This window comes from Thunnus maccoyii, chromosome 17, assembly GCF_910596095.1.
Source record: "Thunnus maccoyii chromosome 17, fThuMac1.1, whole genome shotgun sequence".
Classification (NCBI taxonomy): domain Eukaryota; kingdom Metazoa; phylum Chordata; class Actinopteri; order Scombriformes; family Scombridae; genus Thunnus; species Thunnus maccoyii.
In genome coordinates, this window is record NC_056549.1 from 12,988,354 (window position 1) to 13,010,151 (window position 21,798).

The 21,798-nt window shown below is 39.6% G+C and overlaps 2 protein-coding genes across 3 annotated transcripts; both read right to left on the reverse strand.

Moving 5' to 3' along the window:
- Positions 1-1,932: 1,932 nt before the first annotated feature.
- Positions 1,933-9,561, reverse strand: LOC121882733 (phospholipase B1, membrane-associated-like). Its single transcript, XM_042391171.1, has 16 exons — positions 9,498-9,561; positions 9,138-9,202; positions 8,664-8,754; positions 8,448-8,506; positions 8,114-8,181; positions 7,728-7,771; positions 5,645-5,726; positions 5,268-5,319; positions 5,047-5,127; positions 4,888-4,953; positions 4,697-4,788; positions 4,309-4,390; positions 4,023-4,124; positions 3,689-3,784; positions 3,288-3,359; positions 1,933-2,537 (listed from the first exon to the last, which is right to left on the reverse strand). The coding sequence occupies exons 1-16, from the start codon at positions 9,553-9,555 to the stop codon at positions 2,409-2,411; spliced, it is 1,239 nt and encodes a 412-aa protein (XP_042247105.1). The 5' UTR covers positions 9,556-9,561; the 3' UTR covers positions 1,933-2,408.
- Positions 9,562-9,849: 288 nt separating this feature from the next.
- Positions 9,850-20,612, reverse strand: sel1l (SEL1L adaptor subunit of ERAD E3 ubiquitin ligase). Of its 2 annotated transcripts, none has more exons than XM_042391007.1 (21): positions 20,027-20,612; positions 19,812-19,849; positions 19,164-19,359; positions 17,594-17,761; positions 17,397-17,502; positions 16,719-16,881; positions 16,531-16,584; positions 16,293-16,352; positions 16,117-16,198; positions 15,820-15,974; positions 15,657-15,713; positions 15,501-15,569; positions 14,966-15,043; positions 14,717-14,779; positions 14,380-14,467; positions 13,957-14,105; positions 13,514-13,679; positions 12,856-12,930; positions 12,512-12,684; positions 12,209-12,337; positions 9,850-12,014 (listed from the first exon to the last, which is right to left on the reverse strand). In XM_042391007.1, exons 1-21 carry the CDS (start codon positions 20,112-20,114, stop codon positions 11,742-11,744), a joined length of 2,430 nt encoding a protein of 809 aa, XP_042246941.1. In that variant the 5' UTR covers positions 20,115-20,612; the 3' UTR covers positions 9,850-11,741. The 2 variants fall into 2 exon arrangements, with proteins under 2 accessions (XP_042246941.1, XP_042246940.1); XM_042391006.1 differs by having other exon boundaries at positions 12,856-12,933.
- Positions 20,613-21,798: the final 1,186 nt, after the last annotated feature.

Here is a 21,798-nt window from a genome sequence, read left to right on the forward strand (position 1 = left end):
CCGTGCAACCTGACAAAACTTGAGCAGTTTTGCAAAGAAGAACATATAAGAGACGTATGCCTACAGACTCAAGGCTGCACTTGCTGCAAAGATGCATAGTAAATACTGACTTGGAGAAAGTGAATATTGATTAATATTGATCACTTTGTTGTTTTCATTTTGACAGAAAGGGTCTTTTTCGGTTGATCAGTGTCAGAAAAGCCACATTAAATATACTTTGATTCAATGTCGCAAAATTGAATTTCATCAGGTGAATATAATTTGTAGGCACTGTATCTGATCATCATTTTCAAAGTGGTGAATAATAGGTGGATTCCTCCTCGAGAGTCCTTTGTTAGTACTTAAACAAAACAAATAATAATGTAAAATTGAATCCTGTTCTTCACAGTCTCATTACATAAAGGTCTGCCTAGTTATAAATAGGAAGACATATTGTACATACACTACAACCAACTTATGGAACATCCTCTAATTGTTTGCCCTCTTTTACCTCACAGGCGCTGAGTGCCAGATGTAGGTAGGCTTACGAGTTCATTTTCTCTTTTGTTACTGACACATTCATTAAAGAAAAAAACAAAACAACAACAGATAAAGAGGTTACCGAGGTGTGGGCCGGACTGTTTGCTGTTTCAAATTTCCTTCGGCACCGTCCACACAGATCCCAAAGATCTCATTACACTTTCAGAGAAAACAATAAAAGCCAATTTGCGTCAGAGACAGATCCATATTTGTCCAGGTATGAACCGGCGATGGCTTTGTTTAAACATGAAGAAGGTTGCCTTTGAATCCAATAATACAGCTATTATGTAACCCAACAACAGAGAGGGACCGACTGAAATTCAGTTTACTGCAATATACAAGAGAATGGAAGAAAATAGGGACACCATGAATTACATATTTTAGATCCCTAAAGTTGATTTAAAAAAATAAAACATCCTCCATCTATACTCACATTTTAAATGTCTTCATTAGGCTTTAAAAATGCACCCCTCCCATTTAAAGCCAATGCCCGAAATGTGCATTATCACTTGTAGGACATGTTTACCTTGAAACAGGTTTTAGAAAAACTACCTCATTCTGCTCTATACAATTCAACTCCACCATACTGTGTGGTTTTCATTTTCATTCAAAAGCTAAATGAACATTTCTAAGCAAGTAACCTGAGATTAGCTTAATATAGCTTCCACCTGCCCTTCCCTCTTTGTTTAATTATACTCATTAAACAGAGTCAATATGCTCTGTTTAACAAGACAACAGATGAATAGAAGAGTAGTAGATGATCCAATATCACAGCTCCTCATGTTGAACATGATTTTTGTGTGTATAAACAGCATTTACTACATTGTACGGCTGCGGTGACTTACTTTCCCTCCTCTTCTTGTGATCAGTGCGTTATAATGCAGGTACTAGAGGACAGACAAGCAGCCGAATGAAAGTGGGCCAGCAGCAGCCCGGAGATCTGAGGAGCAGACGTGTGACTAAATCGTCTCCGGTTTAAAGAGTCACAGCTTTCTGGGGAAAATCTACGATGGGTAATATGGATGACAAATTCTTTCTCATCTATTAATCATTTCATCGAGCTGATCAGGGCCTTCTGGCAGCAGAATGCGGTTGCACTGGGCAGCAGTGAGATGTAAGAATGAATATAAAGCAGGTAAGTTTGATCAGATCGCTCAGGTAAATTAATTTTGATGAGGTCATTGATGCAATTTGTAATTTTGTCTGTAAAAGCTGATCTGAAATATTAAAATAGTTCAGGATTCTGTCGAGATACTGACAGGCTGATCAACCATTAAAAGAAAACACTCTCACAGATTTAACAAACATTCACTTAGCTTTTTGGGCAAAGGCTAATTAGTTTAATGTTTTATGTATGAATGTATAAATATCACATAAAGAATTCAAAAATTGTTACATCTTCATTCACTAATTTACAATATCTGCAATTCAGATTAAATAATACAGTATTATTAAAGCTGCACAAGGCAAGACTCTTCATTAAAAATACACCTAGCCTGGATCATAACTGTGAGAGACATCCCATCCCCTCAGTGACAGTGTAATCAGAAGTGTTAAATCTTCTTGGTGCAGAAATGATGAATTGAAACTCAAAAAGAAAAAATATATATATAAAACGTTCAGAAAATGAGCAGCAATCGTTGCAGAGAAAGCTGCTCGCTAAAAACAGCCAGAATTATTCTCCTCTATTTCCAGCTGTCTTTAAAAAAATGAATATATTTAGGTGGCAGGATTCTGCAGTTCACTGTCTGTCTGCAGTTATTTTCTCGTTGCTGCTATTTGGCACCGTCGAAATGGAAAGTTGCAAAGAGTGGCTCACAAACTCTCTGTATCACCTGCCTCAACAATAACTAATACAGTCCTTGTAAAATAGTTCTGCAAAGTGAAAGCTACATAAATCCAAGACCCACAAGGAGCGAGAGCAGCAGGAAGATGGCCGCCTGTGACGGAGCTTCACACTGAAGTTCAGACTGGCCCGACTTGGCTGCGATCGGCCGGGTGAAGATATATGGGTGTTCCTACAGAGACGATACAGAGGATGAGTTTGAGTTGTGCATCTCAAAGCAGATAAAGGATCGCACTAGTGGATTTGCATGTTTCACCCAGACAGCCACTGGCTTCCATTTATTTTACAGCTGTATGAGAGTCTGCTAGAAGACTTGTAGCTTACATTTAACATTTCATTACGTTAATTTATTCATCTTTTTTTTTTTTTACTTCATTCAAAATTTTGTTCACTGTGGCACAGCAAAGCAGCTGCAAAGAGGGACTGTTTGGTGCATTAAAAAATCCAACATTTGACAGAAAAATACAACATTCATGAGGTATGTTTAAAGTCAAACCCAAAAGATACAAATGGATGTACTGAAACTGATCATGTCTAGCATTGAAAGTTTGCTGTACAGCAACTAATTCTAAAATCTCTGAGGTCTGAGCTTTCGTGAACAAACTAACAGAAAAAGCTTTTAAAATAGTCATGGCTTGCAGTTGCATTGGCATGGACACACAAATAAACTTTGTCCTAAAAAACATGGCAATAAGTGCTATAAAGATTTGAATCCACTGGTCTCCTCACAGGAAAAAGAAACACACTAAAACCTTACAACATACTTTAGAAAATGGATTCAGCTACAATAGTTGTGGTCTGTTTTCATTCACATATCACCTTGTTAAGAATGAAACTGAGCTGTTTCATTAAAACCTTTCATTTACAGGTAAAATACACAGGTACTATGCTGCCCTGGTGTTCATGTTGAGACGTGTCTTACCATCGGTGGACAGATCAGACTGATGGGGTTGGAGAAACTGCTTACGATCATCTTTCCGCCTTCAGGTTGAAACTGTGAGGAGGAGACAGAGAGATTTGTGGCATCACTGAGTCTTCGGTGTAATTAAAAAAAATGTTTTTTTGTCATGAAAAAAATAGTAATTTCCTGTACAAATCAAAAAGAATATCATATCATATCATGTCATATTATATCTGTGTCCTTCATTTTCTAATATTTGTGATCTACCTTTTTATATCATATTATTCATCCATCCTTTTATGAGCACAGACATTTCTTCACACAATATTAATAATAATCCTTCTGAGTGGCAATGGGGTGATTGTGGACCTTTAAGCTCTTGTGCCTTTCAATGAAATGAAGTAGTATAACTTAGTGTTCACCATGTTGTTCCACAGTCCCTTGGCCAGCTCCTCGTGCCCCTTTATGGTGAAGTGGAAGCAGTCGTGAGTGAAGAAGGTCATATCGATCTTCCCATTCTGCTCAGAGAGACAACACATAAACTAGTGTTGATGGAGTGTGTTGTCGCTGAAACTTGAATTTGTCTCGCATTCTCAGCCTCATGTTAACAACACTAAAGCTACAGCCGTCACACTCCTGATCCTAATGACTCAACCATTACTGTGTTATGTTTCACACTGATTCATCTCCTGAAAGCAGACACTTATGCCACAGTAATGAGTTGTTGAGGCCTTTGGAGTGAGGATAGATAGATACCGGGAGGCGGGGAGGGTCAGCTTGTTTCAGAAAGGGCTGAAGCACAACAGCAAAGTCATCCCTGAAGAAATGATCACTGTACAGCAGCTCCTCAAGTCTTTTCTGTGAATAGGAGACATATGAAAATCAATTAAACTGCCATTTTTCTCACTTATAGTATATCAATAAAAGCAAGCATGCAAGTTACTTGTAGATATTTAAGACCAGATTGCAAATTATGGTGCTTAACAGATGCATTTTCAAAAAGAATGACTCAATTTGATGAGGTGAGAGGTGTAAACTGCACCTGGAACTCCAGATTGACTTCCACAAGCTCCCGCAGCTCAGGAGACCTGGGTAATGGCTCAATCAGGCACGAGCAGAAAGACCTAAATCAGTTTAAAATTTTTAAAAAAGGAGGGGCGAGATCCGACTACAAGGGACAAAATAAAGTTTTAAACTTGATTTGACAGAGAAATCAGGTGCTTAATTATATAAAATCAGAGCCAAAATATAAGATATGAAAAAGATTCCTGGGGTGACTTTCTAATACTTAACATAGCAAGTTAATGAACACAAATACCAACAAGGCCACATGCATACTGCACATACAGCAAGCCAACTGCATATATCCGCTGCAGGATTTGGCTACTTATTGAAGGCTTATATAAAAATCACGTTAAGATGTGGCTCACCGCTGGAGCAGGCACCCTGGTGTGGGCTTCTGCACCTCCCTCAGAGTATGCATGGGCAGGATCTGAACAACATTAACGATCATACGAGGAACCTGAAGCGAAACATTCAGAAACAAGCACGGTATAAATGCAACACTTGCATCCCAGAAGATAATAAAACCAATACAGTATTTCCTTTTCTTTGATTTTACCTCATTCATAAGCATTTCCAAGGAGACGGTCATATAGTGAATGAAGTTATCCACTGAAAAGAGAGCCTAGAGAGAACACGGAGACTCTGCAGAGATTAATGAGCTTTTTTTTTTTTAATTTTAGGTAAACTCAGCATTCAATGAGAGAAAAGGACAAACCTTATCTTTGCAGTAATCACAGATGTCATTCATGCCCATGAGAATAGTCAAAAGCTTCCAGTCCTCCTCGAAGTTCAGACCCTTGAAGAAGAGCACAGTGAGTCATGCCAGAGAGAAAAACACAAGAACAGATTGATATTTCAGGATATTTTTAGGATATTTCAGACTATCTTTAATAACCAAACTATTTTTTCTTAGTCTAAAACATGGCATTACTGTACCTCATAACGTCTCAGTGTGTCAATCAAATGTCTCGTCTGCCCGGGAAGATTGCTTGAAAGAAACAAGAACATTTTTCTGAGCTTCATTAATACATAAAACATTTTAGTATAAAAATACACTCTCTTAGTAGAAATAGGCTGAAGCACAAACAGAGCTGTGTTAGTTTGTTCAGATACAATTCTATGGGGTGATTTCTAGAGAAATGTTGCATAATAACATGACAAATCAGGCTAAAAGGTTATGATATTACTGGTTGGAAAGGAAGCCAAGGTTTTAGTGTTTCAAATAGTTTTCAGTTTGACATGAAACTGAAAGGATCCCTCTGATTCAGAGTGAGGGATGATTTCATTACTTCAGAGCACTGGCGAGGCCTTACAAGGTGTTGTGTCCAGTCACAGCCAGGTTGAAGCCTGTTTCACTGATGTGAGCCTGCATCCCGTGGACCGTCTTGCCGGGAGCTGCGCCAAGCAGATTGGGATTGAACAACTTGATGATATCTAAAACACGCAATTAGAGATAAGTAAAGAAAATGTTCTCTTTGGTGGCCTGTGCTTTAGGCAAAGCAAGGCAAGGTACGTTTACTTGTATAGCACATAAGAACAACAAGGCAATTCAAAGTACTTTATATAAAACATAAAAGGCATCAAGACAGAATGTAAAAGCAACACAAGACTATATAAAAAGGAGAGTAAAAGTTACAGTGTAGTGTAAGATATTAATCAGAGGCCTCAAATTTGTTTAAAAAAAGGCAGCCTTGATTTAAAAGAACTGAGAGTTGAAGCAGACCTTTCTGTTCCAGATATGTGGAGCATAAAAACTGAATGCTGCTTCTCCATGTTTAGTTTTGACTCTGGGGACAGAAAGCAGACCTGTCCCAGACGACCTGAGGGGTCTGGATGATTCATAATGTAGCAGAAGATAAGAAATGCATTTTGTGCCTGAACCATTCAGTATTTTGAAATCAGTTCTTTGACAGACTGGCGACCAGTGTAAAGATCTGAGAACTGCAGTGATATGATCCACTTTCTTGGTCTTAATGAGGACTCGAGCAGCAGCGCTCTGAATCAACCGCAGCTGTCTGATCGAGACCTGTAAAGACGCCATTACAGTAGTCGAGTCTACTGAAGATAAATGCCTGGATGAGTTTTTCCAAATCCTGCTGAAACATAAGTCCTTTATTCCTTGATATATTCTTCAGGTGATAGTAGGATGACTTTGTAATTGTCTTAATGTGGTTGTTGAAATTCAGGTCTGAGTCTATGACTACACCAAGATTTCTGGCTTGGTTTATGATTTTTAACATTATCAATTGAAGCTGAGTGCTGACTTTTAATCGTTCTTCCTTGGCTCCAAAATCAATTACTTCAATTTTTATCTTTGTTTAATTGAAGAAAATCCTGGCACATCCAATCATTGACTTGTTCAATGCACTTACTCAGCACAAGTAATGGACCATAGTCCCCTGGTGATATAGTTATGTAAATTTGTGTGTCATCTGCGTAATCATGGTAACATATTTTGTTGTTTTCCATAATGTGAGCTTGTGGGAGCATGTAAATGTTGAACAGAAGAGGCCCCAGAATGGAGCCTTGGGGAACTCTGCATGTCAGTTTTGTCCACTCAGATGTGTAATTACCTATGGACACAAAGTCCTTTAAGTAGGATTCAAACCAGTTTAGTACTGTGCCAGAAAGTCCCATCCAGTTTTCCAGTCGGTCTAGTAATATCGAGTGGTCGACTGTCAAATGCAGCAATAATACCCAGACTGAAATTCTTGCCACTGTCTGTGTTTAAGTGGATGTCATTGAAAGCTTTAACAAGAGCAGTCTCAGTACTGTGGTGTGGTCGAAATCCTGACTGGAAGACATCGAAACAGTTGTTTAGTGCCAAGAAGTTGTTCAGCTGTTGAAAAACAGCTTTTCAACGATTTTACTTGAAAACGGGAGGTTTGATATGGACCAATAATTGTTCATGAGTGACATGTTTAGATTGTTCTTTTTTAAGAGTGGCTTGATGACTGCAGTTTTCAGGACCTGTGGGAAGAAACCTGAGAGAAGAGATGTGTTGACAATTTGAAGAAGATCTGAGGCCATGCAGTTAGAAACATTCTTGGAAAAGCCTGTTGGTAGAATATCAAGGCAGCAGGAGGAGGATTTCAGATGTTGTATAATGTCCTCCAAGTTTTATGGTTGATAGGATCATATGTCATACTACTTGAATTGATTTTAAGTGGACACAGGGACAACTCATACCCTGTCCCTGATATGGAGGCTCTGACTGCTTGTCTAATTTTCTGTTTTTTGTCAGGGAAGAATGAGGCAAATTCATTGCAGGTTGATTAAAGTTCAGGGGTACTGACACAGGAGGGTTTGTTAGCCCATCAACAGTAGCAAGAAAGGTTTATATGCAACAATAATGTTAAGAGAAGGCTGAGATATCATCTGATTAACACGTCTTACTTGCCAAAGTAATGACATCTTGAAATGATCCGTAGCCCCCGATGCTGCAAGATAGAGATGTGCTGATGAAGACAATTATAAATGTACAGTGAATGTAATGTAAAGTATGTAAAAATCTGTTGTTTTTAAGCTGAAAACACAAAGTCACAGTGTACAACTGGCATATTGAAACATTTTTATGTATCTAAAGTACACCTCATCATCACAAAAGGTTAAGAAGCTTAAGTATCAATTTTATTATAAGCTGTCAACATGAAGGAGAGGTCCTTCATGTAGACAGCCTGTAATATAATTGATACTCATGCCTCACTCAGCAGAGTCCACCATATGTCAGTCATTATCTGTCCCAGAGCCCTATTACAGGTTTTACACATGAAATTCGTCACCTCCATGAAACATAACGAAACTCAATAGGAATCCCAAGGACAGTGGTGGCGTTGGCACCTATGGCCGTCTGAAAGGGAAGGACACATCACATCACAGAAAAAAAGTGAGCAGGACCTAATGACAATAAAGAAAACCTAACTGTGTCTGTGTGTGTCATTTTTTTTTAAGCCAAAAAGGTTGGGAACAACTGGTCTATTGCATTTTGTTTTGTATCATAAGGTGTACATTTTATAACAGACGATTGACAGTTCCAGCTACTGTAGATATGTGGTCAAGTGTACACTATTTAACAACTGTAGCAGAGAGAAAAAAACAACAACACCTAGCACCTACTGTTAGAGAATCCCCCAAGGCAGCGATGACTTTGATATCAGCCGCCTTCACAAATTCAACTGTACGATAAGGTAAAAGGAAAGATAGAGAGAAAGACAAAGCAGAGATAGAAAGAGAGAGAGAAACAATCAATTGAATCTAGTGTTTCAACTCCTGGATAACAGATTGATTTTAAGGGGTGAAGGGGGGGGTGTCACAGATGTGACCTTGACAGACCTGAGGAGGGGACAGAGGGAGAGGGGCTCATGTCTGGACACTGGAACAAGGGGTGTTTGAAGTTAACTGGTCGAGTTTTCTCTGGAAACTCCTGAGAAAGCAACGAGAGAGTAACTAATTCAATCCTGTATTATCTGATACAGATCACACACTTAAATCACTGTCCGTTGTCTTTAGTGTGTCACAGCCGTGCTTGTTCTGCACATACTCATCGCTCAGGCACATGCCTGCTGATCCATGTGGTGTGTTTGGTCACCTTCTGACAATCTGGCATTAAAAGTTGTTTTTGATGAGTTCTTATTTTGTCCAATAATCTACTGATTTTCTGTGCGTTTTTACTAAATCTGTCCAAACCTGCTTGTTTACATGATGAACAAAAACAATGTTCTGCCAGATTTTTGGTCTTTTCCTGTGTGTAACAGTAACAACACTCTTATTTCCATGTCCAGTGATAAAAGCAGGTGTAAACAGTACCTTATTGAGGGCCTCCTTGCTGTAGTGTCGTATCCCCTCTTCATACTCCAACCACCAGTCGTCGCCTTAGAGAGAAGGATTATTTCCAAACTGTCCATTTGAAACTGGTCAAAAAAAATGTCATTTACAGCACAGATAGGTCTAAATTCGATTTAGTTTTAGTAAGCTACATCAATCTTTACTTTAGCTCCTGCCATCTGTACTTGTACACTGTTTTTGTGCCCAGATTATAACATTATGTGAACTAGAAACAGTCTGCCTGGGGGAAAAAAAAGGCCCTGTTTCAGAGGCTGCTGTAACAATAAATGCAGGCACGCCGCCTCACATGTGCTCTGCCCTCCTGCTTGTTCCAGCACTTACCTTTGACAGAGCAGGACGTGAGCACACATGTTGCCACGGCGATCCAAAGCCACTCCATAGTAGTGTGTACGGGCCAGTCAATGGGTCACCCCTACAGACTGCACAATGTGATGCTCAGTTTTACAGCTCTGTCACTTTGTCGCGCCCGCCCTCAACAGCTCAGTGACAACCTGCATTCCAATGAGAGCCTCGCTTGTGTTTTTTTTGACTGTTTATTCAACACAATACCTCGTGCTATGTTTGATTGTTAAAGCAAATCAATCATGTTGTATTGATAGCCATACGTTTCCTGGCTTCCAAATTAACACTCACTATAAACATTTAAGACAAAAAAATTAAAAACTGACAACCATTAAATATCCATATATCATTTATTAATTTCTTTATAAACTTTATGTAATAAACGTAATTGTGATGGTAAAAATGCAGTCTTCTAGACAATCTTGACCAGTGTTTCATTTTAGAGAAATGGTGAACTGTGTGGATTTCAATGTGTGAATGCATCAATGTCATTTAGACTGTTTGGAATAATTTCTTATCATCCTGCACATAACATTTTTTCCTTTTTGACCTTTGTACACTTCATGCAGATGTATTGCCCAATAAACTTAATATTTTTTATCAACAAGCACATGTTTGAGGAACTGAAAAAAAAGGACTTATGAGGATAAATCGCATGTGGCAAAGTTACGTTTTTAATCTTGTTTTGTTAAATACTGTTCGGCCTAAACGTGGCGTCATTTGTTTCCCATTTCAGGCACAGATTTAGGTCCATCTGAGCTGAACAGTGTAGGCAGAGCACAAGGGCTCCGACTTGGACTTTTGGTGAGGGGGTGGAAATTCTCACAACAGCTGAAGTTGTGTAACCAAACACACAAAATAACTTTGTCCACTTCACTAATGTAGAAACAATCCAGAGTTTGAGGCGCTGCTATCTTTAAGGCTGTTCCAAATTCATCTAACAAGAGGCTTAATAAACTAAAAAAAAAGAGGATGTGGGATTAGAGGAACTATTGAGCCACCTTCCAAAAATATCAACAGCTAGAATGAAATCAAAGCCTGTTGACGGACAAATATCACACCATTGTAGAGTACACCTTCAAAAACTGTTCACCGCCTCCTTTCACTGAACTGTACACATCAGCTTTTCTGACATTTGCAATTTAAAATGAATGTCTAAAGGCCTGTGAACTCTGCTTTCACTATGCCCGGAGTGTGAAAGACATTTCTGTATGAATTTGCAAAAACAGGATCTGCATCAAGGATTTTGGTGACAGCTCAGTTTTGACCGACTTTAGCAGCTTCTCGTTCATTCTAGGTGTTTCTACCATGTTAAAAAAACATAAACATCAACCGGTGTGCTTAAAATTAAATAATTTATCAAAAAAGCATGAAGCATTGGGTTCAGCTTTCCTATAAATTTAACAGTTTATAACAGGCTTTTTCTTCTCATACTGATGACATAACATAGCTTTAGTACATTTTAGCACAGTTACTAATGTTGAATGATCAAAAACTGTCTTTCTCTGAGAATCTCCTCTATTGTCCTAACAATAAGTCTACTGAACAAATAACTAAAGAATGCAAAAATGAATGAAACATTTGTTCACTCATAATTATCCCAGAAAAAAGTGCCTAAAATGAAAGTCTGCAAAGACATGCAAAAACATGACTTCCTTTACCAGCGGGGCTTACAAATAAAATTAATTCACATTTTCTTGCTTGATTTTTTTTTTTTTCTAAATACTGCGCAAAATTAGGATTGAAGCAGTTGAACTGAGTATTTTCTCAAAAAAAGGGACAGTGAGAAGAAACTAATGCACATATCAGATTCCATTATATTGACTCGCTGATTAGTCAAGTCCAAGATGCCTCTGATCTGGCAACCACAAGGCTATTTCCATAGTGAGGACACTGGTGCATCTGGCAGTATCCTGAGTCACAGACTAACAAGCCCCCAGTCTGTGTTATCCTCTCAACACTCTTCTGTAGCATTGTCCATAAACAGCCCCACAGTCTTGCTTCACCACAGGACCAGCACATTGTAATGGAGAAAGGGATTTGTGAGACTGAACAGTTCAGTAACCATCTTAATCTTTTTTTTAGCATGAGGAAGGGAGCAGGCAGATTGGGCGTGGTGCTTGAACTAGTAGGTATTCAGCTCGTTAGCACTAGCTGCTCCATGGGGCAGGCTGGCAGAGCCTCTGTCTGTCTTTTTTGGCCCTCACTTCATCGGGCTTCCTCTCACTGCTGCTCCTCTTCCTCCTGGGCCGGGCCCTGGCCTTGTGTTTCTCCTTGAGCCTGGGGCTCGGCCTGGGCTTGTGGTTGTTCCTGAGGTGGTCTGGGAGGGGGCGCGGGGGCTGGGGCAGGCGGGCGAGGGGGCACTATGATTTGGTGTTGGCGCTGTCGGTAGGCAATGACTGTGCCCAACAGCAGGGCGATGACTGTCATGAGGTAGAGGTCCCACTCTGGGCCCAGAAGCTGGTCCAGGTCCACCTGAGAAATCACCTCCTTCAGCTGACAGAAGCCACAAATGGGGGAGAAAATATGGGCAAAGAAGCACAGAAATTAATTAATAAAATGAGTAAAAATAAATTAGTTCCCTCAGATAAGATAGCTTTTAATTAGCTTGAAATTTTACAATTCAGAGTTCCAATTTTGAAGCCAAATTGTCACAGCTCCAGCTAGAGAATTTAAAAGGAAGTACTCACATTAAGATCCTGCAGGTACTGCAGAGTGTAAACCAGGCCCAGCTTGCACAGAGCCAGGAACACTGGGACCTGGGCATCAGGACTGGCTTCAGCAGCCATGTCATAGAAACGCTTGGCTAGATGGATGTCCTGCAGAAAACACATGAAACAATTCAGGCACACATGTCCATCTCACTTTAAACTTCAAAGCAAAGATTTTGGCAGCATTAAACTAAAGTGTTTTATTGATCCAAGTAAATGCGTTTGGGTGAGTGTTGAGAGTAAGCTGATGTCTAACAGTCACCAGTGAAACTCAATGCCTACCTGTTTGATGCCCAGGCCTTTCTCATGCATGTAACCCAGGTTGAACATGGCCTGCGCACTGTGCTGCTGCTCTGATGCCAGTCTGTAGTGGATGACAGCTGTCTCATAGTCCACATCAGTCCCGTAGCCGTAGAAGTGGTAGTCCCCGAGTTTTATCCTTGCCACTGTGTAACCTGGGAAAAGTGTGTAAGCTTTACATTACACTCAGGATTTGGTTATCAACAGGTGTTCTTAAATGTGTATAAATCTTTATGTGGAATCCTGATGACTCTCAATGTTTTATAAACTTTATGCTGTGTATCAATCACTCTTATAAATGTGGGACAGAAGGTGCATGAACGAACCCTGAGCTGCAGCTCTTGTCCAGTGGAGCAAAGCACGAGGGTACGTCTCATTCTCACTGAAGATCTTTGCCCCTTCTGCTTGTAACACAACATACAAAGACAAACAAACATTCAGAAGATAAGATGTTACTTTTTGAAAAGGTCATGTATTATAATTTTTGGTAATTTTACATAATACACACAAACATTTGTTCACTAAATAAATTTTGAAATTGAAAACAGGAAGAGAACAGTTTGATCAATATGGCGAGGGCACACTGCCCTTTGATTTAAGGCAAATAAAGTGATGACATGGACATTTACATTAAGCATTTGTTGTTAGACCTGCTGGTAATACAACAGAATACGGAAACTGGCACTCATACAGGTAGATCTCTTCCAAAGATGTGAGTAATAAGGCTACAAAGGTATAATGTGTTTAACAGTGTGTAACTGTTTAATGGGCTTGAACTTGATGTCTTTAAAGCCAGATGCTGTTTCACTCTACTGGCATCCAAACTATTTGTTTGCAATTAACTATTTTAATGGGATTCCCACAAACATGGATCTAGTATTCCAAAGCAGGACTTCTAATCACCAGTAAATACTGGCACATATCCACTGAAACGCTGACTTCAAAATGAATGTCATACAGTTCCTAGATGATGGTTTTTCTTACTCTGGTCCAGAATGAAGGCCACGTTGCTCTGAGCCACCTCGTAGCCCTGCTCAGCCAGCAGCAGGTACTGCACCAGCGCTGCATCAGTCTCTCCCTCCTTAAAGCTGCCGTAAGCTGTCATCAGACGCTCTGACCACCGGCCGCGCTCACACACGTTCTTGAAGAGCTGTGAACAAGATACAGGTACACACTGTCATACACTGAAAGATGGCCTGTTACACAGTGACACACAATTCTGTCAGTGTAGATTTTTCCATAAAAAGCAGTTTCTAATATTACTACATTAACAGTTTTGTGACATGGAAATATCACTTTCTGACTGGCAATAACGTACAAGCACATGAGCTTTAACGTATGAGTAACTGCTGAATAAAAACTGACAAGTTCTCTCAATTCTCTTGATTTTAACAGGATGCAATGGAAGGAGCAGCAGGGTGGCTCACCTCCACAGCAGTGTGGCAGGAGCGCATCACCCCAGTACCAGTGGCATGCATCTGGGCCAAGTTGTAGAAGGCAAGGATGTGGCCCGCCTGTGAGGCCAGGTTGAAGAATTTAAGCGCCTGCTTGTAATCACGCTTCACCCCAATGCCATCTGGGAAACAAGAAAGAAACAAGAAAGGGGGGGGATAAAGAGAAAGACAGTCAATCAAACAGAATAGAAAGACTTCCACTTAACAGAAATGAAAATGTCAGGAAGAGAACAGAAGATTCAGACAAGTGAGAAAAACAAAGACAACAAACAGGAAGAATAAGCCATGACTGGAGGCAATGAGATAAGAGAAGTGGTGTCTGTGGTCATAAGAACATACCATACATGGATATACACACACTCACACACACACACACTCTAAGCCCTTAACACTCACTGTAATACATGGTGCCCAGCTGGAGCTGTCCGTCCACCCAGCCCTGTTCTGCTGCCTTCTGGAAGTATTTCAGTGCCAGCTCATAATTCTGAAGACACAAACACACAACTTTCAAACAGCTGCTCTGTTATCAGCATGAGTGACGTTCATAAAAATGAGAGCGTCATACACAAACCCTTCAGCTGAGGTTTATATTTCACCTTGTTTTTATTCCAACTTATTTCTATTTCTTGGTTGCAAGAAAGAATAAACTGAAATATAAAATGGGTTTGAACGGGTGTATCTTAACTTAGACATGATTTTTAAAAGAATTATAACACATTAAAAGATTCCTTACCACTGTAACGCCTCTTCCATATAGGTAGGCCATGCCGAGGCCACTCTGTCCCACTGGGTTACCCTGGATGAAAAAAAGCAAATGATAACAGTGTATAAGGTAACAGAAACATATTCCTCTCCAAAGGTAATCGGAGTGCAGTTTTTTAAACTGCTTTTAATCGCAGTGACAAACGCTAATACAAACACTGTATGAATGAAGGGTAGATGACATACAGATAAAAATATTAGTCTACAGCGTCACTCTTACCAAGTCAGAAGCCTTCTTGAAGTACTGCAGGGCTGTCTCGTTGTTCTGAGGGAGAAACTCGCTGCCTTCCGAGTACATCTGAGGGACATAAGGAATCACAGCTCTTAGTAAGAAAAAAAACTTGATGAAGAGCCTCAAAAACAAATGCGCTGCACCACCCTCTGTTAAAGCAACAGAGCCAAATTATTGGCTTTATTTATTTTGGATTCAATTTCAACCATCTCCTCTCCCTGCTTTCCAACTAACTGACAGCTTCGCCTGATTTCTCACAACACAGCCAAGGCTACATATTTATCATGTTTGTAAACACAGAAGTGAAATAGCTGAGTAAAAAAACAAAGTCAACTCTTAAAGACCCTTTCTGAATATGCTCGAGTACTTATTTTTATCAGTTAAGTGACAATGCAAAGCAAGTTTGTTAGTACAAAAAGAACAAATAGGACTGAGTATTAATAATAAAGACAGGTCATATCAATAAAAGACTATTCCTCACATTTAAAGGAAAGACAAAGGGCATGAAAGACACGCCACCCACCTTGCCGAGAAAAGCCATTGCATGTGTGTTGCCTGCATTTGCAGCCTGGGTGAAGTAGTCATACGCCCTCTGTTTGATAGGAAGCATCAGAAATTATTTACTGGTGCAAATAACAACCACAGGAATACTTAAAAATAATCTTTGACAGGTAGTTACCTGGTGATTCTGTTCTACTCCACGTCCTCCATGCAGGTGAAGCTGACCTAGTCCCACCTAATGACGGAACAAAAGATCTAGTTTACTTCAATGACTGACTGATCTGTAAGACGGTGAAAGTTTATTGAACCATTTACCTGAACTTGTACACTGAACCATTTACCTGAGCTTGTACATCTCCTTTCTCAGCTAGGAACTGGTAGTACTGGATCAAGTCCTCCTCCAACATGCCGCTGGTGGATCCTGGATTCTCCACTTCATCCAGCAGCCTGATCCTCTGCACCGCTGAGCCTCCTGTCAGGGAGACGTCACTGGCCACTGGAGGTGGTGATGGAGAGTAAATTGAAGAGAAAGCAGATAGAAGAGAAATACTTAAGATCTGGTTATGTGTCAAAAAAAGAATCAGACCAAGAGTTCTGATCTTATATTCAACAGTTAATTAATTGCAGTTAATTCTTACCCTGATTTGCCACAAGCCTATAGTGTGTTAGTGCTGACTCACAGCTTTGGGGGACACCCACACCTCCCCAGTATCTGTATCCCTGAGAAGGCCATAAGAGGAAAAATATTATATTTTTTATACTTAAGAGATAACATGACTGCATCATTGTTCCACTGACAGACAAATCAACTCACCAGAATCATATGTGCAACCAAGTTTCCACCCAGTGCACCGAAGGTATAGTAAACCAAGGCCTGAAAACAGAGAATGTAGAGAATATGTGAACAGTTGTTCAGAAAAGAGACAGACATTAAGTTTCATCAATTTGACATATTTGTCTAAAGCAACTTACAATAAGTGCATTCAACTTCCACCAGGAACAAGAGCTATATCAAAAACTGTACGCTTTAGCCACACAGAATAAAAAAGTACCTTAGCTTGACTGGAATTAACTCCAAGCCCTGCAGCATAAAGAAAGCCAAGAGCCTGTGGAAAAAAGTGAAGCAGAGTTACACAAGTGTCTACGCAGAAGTAACACGCATTTTCAATAAGGTGTTAGGTCAAAATGGCATTTAATCCATTACTCAAGTGACATATTTGCACTTAAATGAGGGATGTACCATCTGAGCTTTGGGTGAGCCCTCCACGGCGAGCTTCTCAAACATTTCTTTGGCTCTGGTGACGTTCTGGTTCATGTAATCTCCAAACAGCATGGCATACGCCACCTTCTCCATGGCTTTTTGATGGCCTTTCTCTGCTACTTTCATTAGCTTCTCATATAATCTGAGAGTGGATGGATAAGCAGAGGTGGCACAGGTGAAGTCAGACTTACACAAGCATAATAAAAATAATGTGTACACAACAAACAGCGTTGTGACACCTACAGCAAACAAGGATGTGCTGAGCAAAGTCTCATAGTAATAAAGCACACATAGATAAAAATAGATAGAGCTCAACCAAATTTACTATCAGATCAGATACTATTGTCTGCTGGGCAAACAAGAAGCTTTAGGCTACATGGTAAATTGACTGTTCATACACAGAAGGCTTGGGTGGTTCTGGGTGAGTTTTAAATTGTGTGAGCTACAACCCTACAGAATTTATAAAAAAAAAACCTTAATATTAAAACTAAAATAAATCAAAATTTAGTTAATATTTTTCTTCCATGGAAAACACAATCACATCATCTACAAATCCAAAAGCTTCTTACAACAATAAAGATATTATTGTTGTTATATGAGAGATTCAGAAGCAAATTACAAAGACTCAAGGGAATAAACCATAGGGAATAAACTCACTCTTTTTTCTGGGTTTTCCTGGTTGTGGCATTGAGCATGCGCAAGACGGTCTGATACTGCTCCTCAGCCTCCTCTGCCTGCAGTCTCTGCTGTGCCTGCTCCTCCGCTAAGGGAGAGAGGGGAGAAGCCAATAAGAACATACAGATGGGAAAAAAAAATTCCTTAATGAAAGTCAAGGTATTGAGTTGAAGACTTACTCTCGCAGAAACCCCACATTTTCTCCTGGTCATAGTCGTAGGTTGTGGAACACCACAGTCGTCCATCCCCCCGCCCATCAGTGGTGCAGTCTGAATACTCCCTCCCCTGGAAGAGGAAGGGGAAGATGCAGGACTCTCCGTGGGCTGTACCTCCGTTCACCACAGGAACTGTATCAAAAAATATATTAGTTTCAATAATGATTAATTAATTAATTAATTAATAGATAAAACAACAACAACAATAACAATAAGATAAAATAATGCATTTAGTATAAAAACATAAAACTTATGTTACCATGTTGATTACAGTCTGTCTTTTTTTCCTATGAAACAACACCTCACGGATTTTCAGCTTTATATTTTATACAGAAACTGTTAAAATTCGATGAGTCTCAATAAATTACACAAGAAGCCTGCAGGAAATGAACTAACAATCCCCAAGTAAAATGATGTAACTGACAGCAAGAGGAGCCACAGGTGCAAGGCGCATTTAATTTCTCATGGGGTTTAACCGTTTATCCAATCTGGCGATGCCCTGAAACCACAGGCGCCTTTGCTCAGAGTCAGCGAAACGAAAAACAGGTCAATGTGTGTCAAGAAAGTTCACAGAATGAGACAAGACAGTCCTCATTCTCAGTCCTCATTTAATGGTTTCAGACAAGGTGAAAACGTGAAGACAATGAGGAGGGCAGTAAATAAAGCACTAACATGACTATGCAACAGCACAGAGCACGTGAGCTTGACACATTTGCTGGAAATGCCCATAAAGTATGTAGGTTTAGACTAGATGCAAGGGAAGATTACCACACCAACTCCTAACACCGTCTTTTTTTGAATACTAAAACATTTAAATAAGGTTTACAATAGTAAGCTGTTTCTTGTCATAACTGTTATATTTAAAATTGCAAACCTAAACCTTCAGTGCCACTGAAATTCCCAGTTATACCTAGATGTCCTGTGGCTCACCAAACCCTTGTTAAGCACAGCTCTGTGAAACCTTACAGATGTCAAAAACAACCGAAAGAATCATTACACAATCATGAAAGCTGGTGTTCTACCAGGCCATCACATGCAACTGTATTTTCTGAAGCACAACACAAGTATAAGCAGAAGTAAGTACAGCTGCATTTTATTTTATCTCACATGCAGGAAAAAATTTAATTCCCATTGCTAAGGTGGCTGGAACCACATTTTCCAGTGTGATGCCTCAGATCGTGTCAGCTGGCGTTAATAGGGCAGACAAAACACTGCACTGAAAAGTCAACCTGCTGCCAGTGACAGAAAATATGCCAGCTGATGATCTCTATCTCACAGAGACATTTTGAGGTTGACACATACACACAGTAAGCCAAGAAAACAAACCAAAGAAGCAGTGCATTTGGACATCAAAACAGATGAAAAAAGCTCATTTGATAACATTGAGAACATTAAAATCTACTATGCTTAAGGATTTCAAGAACCTGATTTAAAGTTGACAGTCCTCCAAGTCCCCAGTTTTTATCACCACTTTCTTTTTCCTGGTTGCACAATCTGAAAAAATGTCGTGTTGAACTTAAATATTTGCCCTTACCCTCTTTAGGTTTCTCCTCTACCGGAGGAGGCTGTTCCGGCAGGTCCTCCTTCTCTTCTCCCTCCAATCCCTCCCCAGATGGCTGCTTCCCTTCTTCTGGCTGGGAGACCTCATGACCAGAGGTCACAGAAGCGCCTGCCACAATTGCTGACCCCAGACGGACATCCTCCTCTTCAGAGTCTGGATCATGGTAAGACTAGAAACAAAAACCAAAAAAAGATAATTGTGAAGAAACAGATGCAAGGAAGGAAACAACAATAACTGTGCAAAATTTGGGATGAAGTGCTTTCTCCTAAAAAATATACCAAAGCTCCTGGTTAACACAGTATAATTATTATAGATTTAGCCAATAGCTTCAGTAGGTTTAATTAACCCATGTCTGTTGCAGTGTCAACATATCATGTAGACAATTAACACACTGTACATTATCACAACTGTGGGATAACACACAGGGGAAGACAGTGAACTAATGTATGCGATTCAAGCCATAAATGACACTGGCTAACAGAAAACAAACCATGCAATAACACCAAAAGCCCTGGGCATAGAAGTCTACTTTGTCACAAATCCCCATCACATATCAAACTTTCAAAACAAGTCATGCATGTTCAGGGTTTGAAGATACTTATCAAATAGCTAATGACGTACCTTTAGCTCTGGTCCATCATTCCCGTGTTGCTCTTCATCTGAAAAAGTATTAACAATGTAAAGCAGTTCAGTTTATTGTTGTCTTGAGATGGTCTTAAGCTGCTAAAGCTGCTAAATATAAACAGCTGCTTGCAACAGTTCATGGTACGTCAGCTTCATCTAACAGAAGCGCAGCTATTAGCAGTAATGCAACGAAACTGTTTTGTTATACTTACCAGCTAATATTCTTGTGACGAAGACTATGAGGAGAATGGACAAAAAATAAAATGTTCTTGTCGTCTTTAAACGTCCCTTTAAGTCCATTGTTGTTGTTGTCGACAAGCTAACACTCTGCTAGCTGTAGCTGCTGCTGTTTCTATCAGCAAACATTCAGGTACAGTTGAGTCACACAGATGATAAGTAGCACAAATGAACTCACACATACGCTCACTAAAATGGGACGTAATTCGCTTTAGATAACCACTTTGCAAATTTTAGCTACTGTAGCTGTCAAACAAGCTAAATAAAGAATGCAAAGCTAAGCTAGCAGAGTAGTTAACTGGCTGAAATGACGTTTGGCTAACAAACTAACGTTAGTGTTACATAGCCACACAAAGACGTTGCTAAACAGCGCAATATTTGCAATACACGTAACTGCTCGGTCTAAAATTTGGCTGCCGGGTGCCTCTTGATACTTCAAAACATCCGAGTTTAAAGGCGAGCTGCAAAAGCTCTGTTCTTTGATTTGTATGAACCAGATACCAGTTAGCTACCCATGCTAAGCCCCCTAATACTACCAGAGACGGTTTGATACTACTGATCGACACTTCCTATTCTCACAATTCGACCAATCAGAGCACGTCCAGGTTGACAGTAGCCAATGAGAGGAGGCCAGCGATGTGGCAGCGAATCAGGTGCGTACACAATTATGTTTCTAGTTGATGAGTTTGTCCACGACACCAAAACACACTCTGCACGAACATGTTCATTGTGAATACAAATTTCAGAGGAATAAAAAGAAATACATTAAAAAATACATGCAAGCCTGAATATTAATAGTTTTTCAAAAAAGGATGCTAAGAAATTAATGTGTCTAGCCGGGATACCACTGAATTACACAATTAATGTTTTATAATGCACTTTTTTGCACAATTGGAGCTTGACACGTTTACTTTATTCATTATGTATTTGGTTATGTAAATTGCCCAAAACAGGATATGTGACATTTTCTACATAAAAAATGTCACGTACGTTTTTACAGATATTTTACATATCATTTTATTAATATAAATCAGATACTAAAATGAATATTAATATATAAATACAATACAATGATTAAGCTAATAAAGTTATTCTCCAACATATGTTTAAACCATCACAAAATGATTATATTTTAATCAACTTATGTACTTACAGCCAGCCATTTCACTGTGACATCAGAGCTCACAGAACCCTATAATGATCCATACAATAATAGCTTCATTACATACTGAGGTTAAAAGACTCCTGTCGGTTGAGGTTGGAGAAACACCTGAAAAATAACTTTTAACTTTAACTTTTTTTTTTTAGTTTAACAGTAAGTCACAAAATATTTTAGCTCTTACAGTACTTCCTGTTATGGAATTTTCCATCTTTAGAGGTTACAAATTGGGTTACATTGGGTCAAGCTTGGCTTTGAGGTCACACTGTAATTCTTAATCAGAGATTAAGATATCTTCTTCTTGAGACTTCAGCTGTCTGTGATGTTTTGGGGAAGGTAGAAACCTCTCTGATAGAGGGTATTTCAGCATTTCCATGGTTACCAAGGTCAGAGAAGGCTTCCCTAAACAACACAGATGGGTGGATGACACAGTCAGACGCTCAAACCAAAACCGCTGAAATTACAAACTAGTGAACCAATCAGACTAATTTTTCATATTGTAGGCTGATAAAGACTAGCACTCGGACCTTCAGAGGCAGAACAGAAAGAGACGGCATTGGAGCAAAACACTCTGGTGTTTACTGTTTT

Excerpts from the sequence above, each read along its gene's own strand:
- sel1l (XM_042391006.1), bottom strand. The coding sequence starts at position 20,114 with ATGGACTTAAAGGGACGTTTAAAGACGACAAGAACATTTTATTTTTTG. Across the intron at positions 15,714-15,819 it reads AAGGAGATGTACAAGCTCAG|GTGGGACTAGGTCAGCTTCA; the intron begins GTAAATGGTTCA and ends TTCCGTCATTAG. Across the intron at positions 12,015-12,208 it reads AGTACCTGCAGGATCTTAAT|CTGAAGGAGGTGATTTCTCA; the intron begins GTGAGTACTTCC and ends GGCTTCTGTCAG.
- LOC121882733 (XM_042391171.1), bottom strand. The coding sequence starts at position 9,555 with ATGGAGTGGCTTTGGATCGCCGTGGCAACATGTGTGCTCACGTCCTGC. Across the intron at positions 9,203-9,497 it reads CACGTCCTGCTCTGTCAAAG|GCGACGACTGGTGGTTGGAG; the intron begins GTAAGTGCTGGA and ends CTTCTCTCTAAG. Across the intron at positions 4,391-4,696 it reads CCAGGGTGCCTGCTCCAGCG|GTCTTTCTGCTCGTGCCTGA; the intron begins GTGAGCCACATC and ends AAACTGATTTAG.